Source organism: Protopterus annectens, chromosome 11.part0 (assembly GCF_019279795.1).
Source record: "Protopterus annectens isolate FY-2018-M chromosome 11.part0, PAN1.0, whole genome shotgun sequence".
Taxonomy (NCBI): domain Eukaryota; kingdom Metazoa; phylum Chordata; order Ceratodontiformes; family Protopteridae; genus Protopterus; species Protopterus annectens.
In genome coordinates, this window is record NC_056745.1 from 1,497,346,913 (window position 1) to 1,497,357,224 (window position 10,312).

General features: G+C 41.0%; 1 protein-coding gene across 1 annotated transcript; it reads left to right on the forward strand.

The window, feature by feature from the left end:
- The first annotated feature begins 6,742 nt into the window (after positions 1 to 6,742).
- LOC122815097 lies at positions 6,743 to 10,027 on the forward strand. The gene is given in 2 exon segments (XM_044087339.1): positions 6,743 to 8,835; positions 9,382 to 10,027. Coding segments are annotated over 2 exon segments (2,739 nt in total).
- The last annotated feature ends 285 nt before the right edge of the window (positions 10,028 to 10,312 follow it).

The window sequence follows — 10,312 nt, forward strand, 5'->3', positions numbered from 1 at the left end:
GCCGGCCTTTTTTCAAGCTTGCGTCAGCCACAAACCTCTCGAGCTAAGATTTTACCCATCATGCCCTTCTCCCTGTTACCTCAGATCTAGTTTTCAAGTTGGAAAAGTGAAGCCGAGGCTACCTCTGATCAGACATGACCTAACAACTGGAAAGAAGGACAAATGAGATCCACCAGAAACCTTCGGTGGGGGAAGGCAGGTGGGCTGTAATGAATAAACGAAGATGAAACAACACAGATGGAATGTTATGGTAAGACATAACTTCTTTATCTGATGTTGTTAATCTTCATTTATTCCTTACTCAGCTACCTTGTTCCCTGGTCGGCCCTATGGAAGGACATTCCAGAGCACCATAGAACCAAAGGAAGCTCTGCCTCTGGAGGCCAAATCCAATTTGTAAAGAGCAATGAAGGTATGAGGCCTAGCCCAGGTTGTGGCTGCACAAATGTCATTCAAAGATGTTCTAGCATGGAAGGTTGCAAAAGTTGACACTGATCTTGTAGCATGGGCCTTTACTCTGCCCGGTAAAGGGATACCATTCTTGCCATAAATGAAAGTTATACAATTTCTCAACCAAGTGGCTAAAGTAACTTTAGAAACTGGACAACCTAATCTGGATTCAGAAAAGGCCAAAAACAGCTGGTCAGATATTCTATTAGATTTAGTCCTGTCTAGGTAAAAACGAATTTGTCTATGTATGTCCAAGGTATTGTGATACGAATGTGATACGAAAGAAAGGAACATTGAGAGAGTGTGATTATTTTGACTGTTGCCTCACTATATCTCGACATTTATTTTATTCTTTCTTATTTCTTTTTGATATATAGAATGATGTTATATTCTGAAACATTCAAGTCTTCTGGGCAGGCATAAGAGATGATGCTCTGTTCTGGAACATTCTGATGATTTTAGCAAGTTACATTTGATTACAAAACATACTTTGTTTACTACTTTTAGTTATGAAACATAACTTGTCTGGAATTTTCTAGTAATGTACTAAAACTCACAAGGTTATTGGAATATTCCAGTGTAGTACTCAAAATTTGCAGAATCATTGTACTTGGCAGGATTTGCTGTTCCTTCTGGAGTGGATGGCCAACACCACAGAATGCTCTAGCAAGATCCAGCCTACACTGGAAAGTACTGATTCTCATGACTTGTGGTAAACAACTTGGTTATATATAGATGGGATTATCTGCATTCAGGCAGAAGCCTCACCTGTGGAGTGGACGCACTGCCCAGGACTGTTTTCCCGATGAGGACTCCTGCCTGACTGCAACGGGGCTTCCCAGTCGAGACTGAAGACAGGATCAAGTTTTCCCTTTATTGGTGATGTATAACTTTCTTTAAATGTGTTGTCTAATCTTTCTTTCTGTTAAACTTTTTATTTTAGTAGCATAGAGTGGATTTACTTTTCTATTTCTAACAGATAAATAAAGCTTATTAGCTTGTTAATCTTTTTAGTAGAAATAAAGTTTGTATTAGTTAACTTTTGGTGAAAAGTGTCTTTATTTCGAATCCTGCTCATTAGGCAATACATTATTTTTGGCATAGTCGGCAGGATTCAAAATGTTTAAAAGGAAAAGTAAGAAGGACATAGCGGTGTTTGAGATAGAAATCCCAGGATGGGACCAGGACCTGTATAAAGCATTAGCTTTGGAATGGTCAACGGGTACAGGATTAAGTGAGAATTGGGATGTTTGTTTAAAAGATGCCGAACCTGGTTCGGTGCAAGCATGTTTACAAAAGGTTTTAGTGGAAAAAGGGAAATAATTGAGTGCCATATGCAGACGGGGCTGGATCCTCTTGACTGCATACCGAAAATCACATGACGCTAAAATACGTAAGTGTGAACAAATAAAACAACTAGAGAAACGGATAGTAGAGTTAGAAAAACAAAATGTAATATTGCAGTGTCAGATTAAATTGTTAGCAGACTAAACAGACATGTATCAGCATGTAGCCGAAAAGGCTGCAATACAAGTAGCAAGATACAAATATCGAAAACGAAGAGGCAAAGGTAATAAAAAGAAAGTACAAGTGCCAATAGCGAAGGCAGGTTTTGACTGGGACCCAGACCACTGGGATGGAAATAGGTTCATAGGTTCATAGGTAAGTACTAGGCTATCTGCCCATGGGCATTTATAAGCCTAGCCACAGAGTGATGGCTTTCGCCTCCCCATTAGATTAGTAACCTGGGCCTCTGTCAACAGGGCTCCTGAAGTGATCCCAGGGTAGAACTTACGATTACCCATCCACTCATCAAGATTTCTCTTGAAGAGGGTCATAGAGAAGCTCTGTCGAATATGGATTGGGATTCTATTCCAGAGTGAGGGGAGTCACTGGGACAGGAATCTATCCCTCCAGCATGTCCTGTTTATTGATGTACATAGGTTCAAGTCGCTAGAACGAGTGGTTCTGAGGGATCTCGTTTTTTTGTGGTGAAGCATGTCCATTAGTTCAGGGTTTGACATGGCCCTATAGGTCAGGCATTGGTCACCTCTGAACAGACAGTAAGTGACTGAGAAGAGCTAGAGCTTTTTTAGTCGTGCTTCATAGGGTAATTGGTTAAGGCCCTTAATCCTCTTAGTGAGGTACTTCTGTGGTCTTTCTAGTTGTTGCAGGTGTCTAGTGAGGTACATCCCAAATGGGGCATTGTACTCTATTATGGGCCTAATGAGTGAGGAGTAAAGGGGCACAATCACCTCCTTGGATCTGGATGAGAAACCCTTTGTGATAAGGTGTGCCACATAGAAGGATTTCCTGACCGTTTTGGCTATGTAGTTATCAAAGGAGAGCATGCTATCTACTTGGGTACCCAGGTCCCTAATTACTTCTTCTGTACTTAGTGGATTCCCATCTATGTGGTAGTTTGTAGGTACTTTGTTTTTCCCAAATGGGATTACTATGCATTTTTTAGCATTTAGCTTGAGGCCGTGACTTTGACACCAGGTGTTTGTCTCTGTGAGACCCTTTTGCAGGATGTCTGTATCAGCTGGAGAGTCAATTATTGCACCCAATTTACAGTCATCTGCGAACTTGGTTAGCCACAGTCCCTCCGCCTTTGCCTGTACTTCGGAGAAATATATACCAAACAGGAGGGGTCCCAGGACTGAGCCCTATGGGACTCCGCTTGTGACTGGTTTAGAGTCAGACATGGCACCTGCCACTCTTACCATGTGGGTTCTGTCTGAGAGCCAATTGGCAACCCATCTCATGACATGGGGGTTGATATTTAAGCTGGTGAGTTTGTCTATGATTCCTGAGTGTGGGATGGTGTTGAATGCCTTAGTGAGGTCCAGATATGCTGTGTGGACCATCTTCCCTTCATCTATGGCCTTGGTGACTGTTTCAAAGAAGTCAACCAAGTTCAGGAGGCAAGATCTGCCTTTAACAAAGCCGAACTGGGTGGGGTCCAGTGTCTGGAGGTTCCCAATGTCCCTGTTAATGAGCTCCATGATAATGCGTTCCATGGCTTTGCAGACCAAGCTAGTCAAGCTTATAGGGTGATAGTTCCCAGGGTCAGTTGTGGCACCACCTTTGTGGAGTGGTACGACTGTTGCTGCACGCCATTCTTTGGGTACATAGCCTGTAGAGAAGCTGAGTTTGAATAGTGATTTGAGATGGGGTGGTTAGTTCATTTTGAAGCTCGTGTAAGACACAACCTGGGATAGCATCTGGTCCCATTGATGCTGTGTTTTTGGCCTTTGCAAGGGCTGTCTTTACTTGTGTGTCTGAGATATCTGGAGCGCCACATTCTTCTGGGATGGGTGCTAGCCCCTTTGGTGGAGGGGGGGTGAAGTTTGCACTGAACTTGTCAGCCAGGATGTTGGCATTGTCGGTTGGTTCAGTGTATTTATGGCCATTATGCACTAGCTCGGAGCATATCTGAGCGTTTGCCCCTAGACTCTTGACATAGTTAAAGAAGGCCTTGTGGTTATCCTTAGAGTCACTGGCTATTTTTCTTTCGAAGTTGGCCTTGGATGATTTAATGAGGGAGCGCAGTTTTTTACTGATGTTAATCAGAGATGCCTTCTTATTTTGGGATTTTGTTCTATCTTGCAGGAGTTTCCTCCTTCTGTTGTAAAGTTTATTTATGGCCGGGGTCCACTAGACTGGCTTCCTCTTTTTTGAGGAGTTGGTCTTGGTTTTACTTGGGATTGCTCAGTCCATGCATTCTTGAAGGTGTTCCTAGAATGCACTTGTAAAGGATTCTGCCGTTGGGTCATCATTTTCCATTTGATTGGGAGCTTTGAAACTTCCCACCTCAGTCTTGAGGAGTGTGAAGTTGGCTTTAGAGAAGTTTTTTACCTTGATTTCTTTGACTGGGGGGGGGGGGGGGTCGGGATGTGGATGTCCAGTGTGATTACTTTGTGATCTGATCTTACCAATGACGAGTTTACCTCAGGTGTGGAACATAGGTTCCCCATGTTGGTGATGACCAGGTCCAGTATGTTGTCACTTCTTGTGGGAGTGGTGACCAGCTGTTCAAGGGTGTTTGAGTTTATGAACTCAAGGAAGCATTGGGCTAGGGCGTTTGAGCTTGAGTAGTTTTCCCAGTCAATGTTTGGATAGTTGAAGTCACCCAGTAGCATGTTGTTGGGTAGAATCTTCATACTTTCTAATGTTCTCAGGAATGCTGCGTGAGGGTCCTGAGACAAGGTTGGAGATCTGTAGCAAGCTATAAATTGAACAGTCAATTTACCCACTGTCAATTGCACTTGGATGGTCTCGGATTCTGTGTGCTGTGCTACTAACCTGGAGGTGTGGGTGTTCTTGATGAATATGGACACACCCCCTCCTTTTCTGTTCCGGTCCTGGTTTTGGGACCTAAAGGTATGGTAGGAGTTATAGCCTGGTAGTGCTGGGGTGCTCTCTGGAGCCTTGAACCAGGTTTCTGTCACTGCACATATGTCGATTTCTTCCATACTAAGGAGAGCCTCAAGTGCGTGCATTTTGAGGTTTAGACATCTGGCGTTGAGCAGCATTACCCTCAGTTTTTGTTTATTATTGTTGTTTATGGAGGTGGGTTTGTCTTTTGAATCTTGCCTGAAAAAGGCAGTATTGGGGTGGCAAGAGTCTTGGCCAGTATTTGAAATCCCAGGGGAGACAGGTGCAAGCCGTCTCTGGCGAAGCAACGTGGCTTGTCAAGCATGTCATCCCAGGCTGACAAGTACTGGATCCCCTTTGAATGACACCAGTAGTTTAACCAATTGTTGAAACTGATCATTTTTTCTTCATATGCTGGCATCATTTTGGGTGAGGGCAGGATGCTACTCAGAGTCAGAGTCATACCAGCGTGGGCTACATGGTCAGAGAGCTCCTCCATGTCTCTTTTCATGTAGTCCAGGGAGGTACGTCTCAGGTCATTTACACCAACATGTACAATGACAGAGTCATATTTGTACTTGTTGTGGAGTGACCTGAGTGCATGTGTTATGTGACGGATTCTGGCACCCAACAGGCAGCTTACGCTAACCTTCTCCTTGTTCAGTCTAGTGAATCTAGAATATCTGGAATTCTTCTGATTCTCCGTCCCATTCGGATTCGGATATTGAAAATAGTATCTCCCGAGAATAAAGGGGGACCAGTAAAGCTAAAACCAATTCTTCGACGATGGCAGCAAATGGTTAACAGGGCACAAGGGCTCCAAGGAGGGCAGGAACAACTTCATTACAAAGATTTTACTCAACAGGAAATAAATGATTTGATTGAAAGATTTAAACAAAAATCTGGAGAATCATTAATAGCATGGATAGTGAGACTGTATGAATTTGGGGCTGCTGGAGTGGAAATAGATCAAATAGACACTAAAAGATTTAGGATGTTAAGTAATGATCCATCAGTGCAGGATGCATTTCGAAATTATAACAAAGGCGGAATGGCAAGTCTTTTCAAAATTATAGCAGATTGCTGTGCCGAAAAATATCCAACAGAAATGGACTGGCCTTCTAATGATAGGCCATGGTATATGTTAAGAATTAAAGAAGAGACAATGAAAACTGCTTTACTTGTAGGGGGCGCTGATGCATTACTACAATGTGCTTTGACAATTTCTGTTAGAAATAAGATTATTAAATTAGCCCCTCCAGCTTATAAAACGGTAATATTGACATATTTAATTAGTGAGACGGGAAATCCTATTTCTCACGTTATTGAGGGATTGCGGCAGTTGGGAGAGCTAGGAGAATGGGGACCAAAGCAGTTACATAATGATAGATGAGAAAACAGAAGTGCTGGATAAAAAGAAGCTTGAGTATCCCGAAAAGATATGTTTACTGCATTGTTGAAAGATGGGGTATCTAAGGATAAAATTGATGGGATAGACACTCCGACAATGTGGGAGATGTACAAAAAATGAGGTCTGAATAAGAAAGGTAGGCAAACTCGGAATGTAGAAAAACAGGAGGAGATTGTAGTAGGCAGTAAAACTGAGAATAGGGAAGAAGATTCAGCAGTTCCCTCTGTTCCACCTGTGACATATCCTGACTTGTCAGATTTACATTTCGATCAGGAAATTGGCCAAGCTCCAGTAAGTGGATGGGCTCGGCAGGATTTTAGACCATATGTAGATTTGACAATATTCTGGAAAAATAAAAATGAACAACAAGTCCGAGCTCTAATTGATACTGGAGCGGAGGCCTCATTAATTTATGGGAATCCAAGTTTATTTAAAGGGTGACAAGTTACTATTACAGGCCTTGGTGGAAAGCAAATTAAAGCTATTCAGACAATATTAGAAATGAAAATAGGTCAATTGCCACGGAAAAAGTACTCTGTCCTAATAGTACCTGTTCCTGAATATATAATAGGAATTGACATTTTAAAAGGGTCGATGTTGAATTTATTGGATGGACAGTATCAATTTGGCGTTAAGCCATATTTTTCAGTTAAAACAGTTATAGTAGAGAAAGTTAAAATGCCACCTGTAGAATTACCTTCAGCAACAAAGGTAATTAGTTTGAAGCAATATAGAATCCCTGGGGGGCATAAGGAGATAGGTGAAGCAAATCAGGATTTATTAAATGCAGGTGTCTTGAAAACTACTACAACAGCATGGAATAATCCAGTTTGGCCTTTCAAAAAGTCAGACGGGTCTTGGCGAATGACAGTAGATTATCGAGAATTGAATAAATATACTCCGCCACTAACAGCGGCGGTTCCATATACGATTACATTAATAGAAAATATACAGAAACACCAAGGTACTTGGTATGCATTAACAGACTTGGCAAATGCTTTCTTTACCATACCAATCGCAGAAGAGAATTATGATCAATTTGCTTTTACCTGGCAGGGACGACAATATACGTTTACTCGGTTACCACAAGGATATTTGCATAGTCCTACTATCTGTCACAAAATAGTGGCAGAACATTTAGATTAAATAGGGTTGCCTCAGAACATGCAAATTTCACATTACATTGACGATATTCTTATTCAAGGGAATTCTGAACAAGAAGTGAGTGAGTATTTACAAATAGTAATAAATCACATGAGAACAAAGGGCTGGGAAATAAATCCCAATAAGATTCAGGGACCAGCTCAAACAGTAAAATTTTGGGGAATTCAGTGGCATCAGGGACATAGAAAAATTCTACCTAAGGCAAAGCAAACGATTTTAGAATTTCCAACCCCTCAAGACAAGATGGAGGCACAGCATTTTATAGGATTATTTGGATTCTGGAGACAACATATTCCCCATTTAAGTCAAATACTTTCCCCATTGTATAAGGTGACTAGGAAAAAATATGAGTTTGTTTCGGGGGATGATCAGCAAAAAGCTTTTGAACAAGCAAAGCAAGCTATTTAAAAGGCTTTAGATTTATGGCCCCTACATGACGGGGAAGTAGAGTTACATGTATCTGTGCAGGATCATTATGCTAACTGGAGCCATTGGCAGAAACAGGGATCAAAGCGGGTGTGACTAGGATTCTGGACTAGGAAATTACCAGATGCAGGAGAAAGGTATTCTCCTTTTGAGAAGCAGTTACAAGCATGTTACTGGGCACTGGTAGATACTGAACAAATGACAGTAGGACATACTGCACTTTTGCGACCAGAAATGCCTATAATGCAGTGGGTAATGAGTTCACCCAAGACACATAGAATAGGTCATGCGCAGGAAGCAAGCATTATTAAATGGAAATGGTACATTCAGGATAGAGCCAACCCTGGAATTAATGGAGTAGCGATGCTACATGAAAAAGTGGCTCAAATACCATTAGATCAACAACTATCTGTTACTGACAAGGCTGAACCAGTCAGTGGGTCTCCGGTAAAATGGGGTATGCTATATGTACAGGTACCATTAGAACAACGCAAACATGTTTGGTTTACTGATGGGTCAGCAAAATATGTAGGAAATAAAAGATGTTGGAAAGCTGCATTCTATAATCCAGTGCCTAAGAGACTTTTAACATCCTCAGGGAGTGATAAAAGTCATCAGTATGCAGAATTATATGCTGTATATCAAGCACTGAAACAGGAGATGCCAGGTATATGTCATATTTATACTGACTCTTGGTCAGTGGCAAATGGATTGGCAACTTGGTTGCCTACCTGGCAGAAGAATGACTGGAAAATTCATTCAAAAGAAAATTGGGGAAAAGAATTATGGCAATTGATTGGGGAAATGATAAATCAAGGTTCTGTAACAGTTTATCATGTTGATGCACATTGTTCTGCAGATTCTCTAAAACAGTGGTTTAATTCTGTTACAGATGAACAAACGAGAATTTCAGAAGCTAATATACCAGATGATTCTGAGCAAATGGGGATGGCAAAATGGGCACATCAGAAATGCGGACACCTAGGAGAAAAAGCCACTCACAGGTGGGCACAAACGAGAGGAATTGCACTTTCATTAGACTTAATTAAAACTGTTATATTACAATGCCTGATATGTCAGCATACTCAACAAAGATCCATACCTCATATATTTCAGGGACATGTAGGACGAGGAAAGTTGCCAGGACAAATATGGCAAATCGATTATGTTGGTCCTTTACCACTAAATAAAGGCTGTCAATATATATGCACAGCGGTAGATACTTATTCTGGGTATCTTGTTGGTTTTTCATGCCGATGAGCAACACAGGTAAGTACTTTAAGAACTTTAGATTTAATCATTTTGTATTATGGAATGCCTTTGCAAATACAGAGTGACAACGGATCCCATTTTAAGGAAAAAATGGTACAGGATTTTGCAAAACAACATAATATTGAATGGGTATTTCATATACCCTATTACCCGCTGGCAGCAGGGTTAATTGAAAGAATAAATGGCTTACTTAAAGATCAATTAAGAAAATTAGGAAATGGAGCTCTGCAAAACTGGAGATATAATTTAAATGTGGCATTATAGATTTTAAATAACAGACCAATTTCAGAAACAGAAACACCATTAATGAGAATGTTAACTCCAGTGTTGCAGATCAAACTATATGGGACGACTGAAACAATTACATATTGGGAAACTCAAGTAGGTGCATTAGCTCCTACTAGAGCTACACCTGAGACTGCAGGATTGAGTCTATATTCAATGAATGCTTGTAAAATACCACCAAGGACAGTTCAGCTGATTGAGACTGGGATTGGAATTCAAATTCCAACAAAGCATTTTGGTTGGATAATGCCTCAGTCAGCACTTGCTTTGAAAGGTGTTCAGTTTGTAAATGGAGTTACTGAAGCAGGTTATCAAGGGGAACTTAAAATTATTCTGTTAAATACTTCAGATGAGAATGTTCATGTACAGAAAAAGGATAGGGTAGCCCAAATATTTATTGTACCTGTGTTAGGCGGTTCCATCACCAGAGGGCAGTCATCGCCTGTTACCGCCTTCGAGAGGGAGCAGATATCTAGTATGCATGAAATTAATTCAGGTGCAAAAATATGGGTTCATGAACCCAATAAACAACCTGAACAAGCAGAAGTTATTGCTGCTGGGAACGATAATACTGTTTTAATTATCAAGCCAGGAAAGGAAAAATGGGAATATATACCAGCGGATTGGTGTTATTTGTGAGAGTAATCATGCTACTTTTTTCCCCCCCTGATTTTAGATCTCAGTTCTAATGCTAATTGTTGCTGCTTTCGTATTGTATGGAGTCCCTTCGATGGAGTGCGTAACACTAGGAGTAAAAGCAGTTAAAATTCATTCAACGGTACTCCAGTTGGGATGGGCTGCTAGTACATGAAATAGAACACAAACAAATTTTGCCTGTCCCACTCGGCAAGGATGTCCTACTATTAATTTAACTTTTGAAGGAAATTTAACTATTTGGAGGGTAAGAAGAGGGCATATTTATGT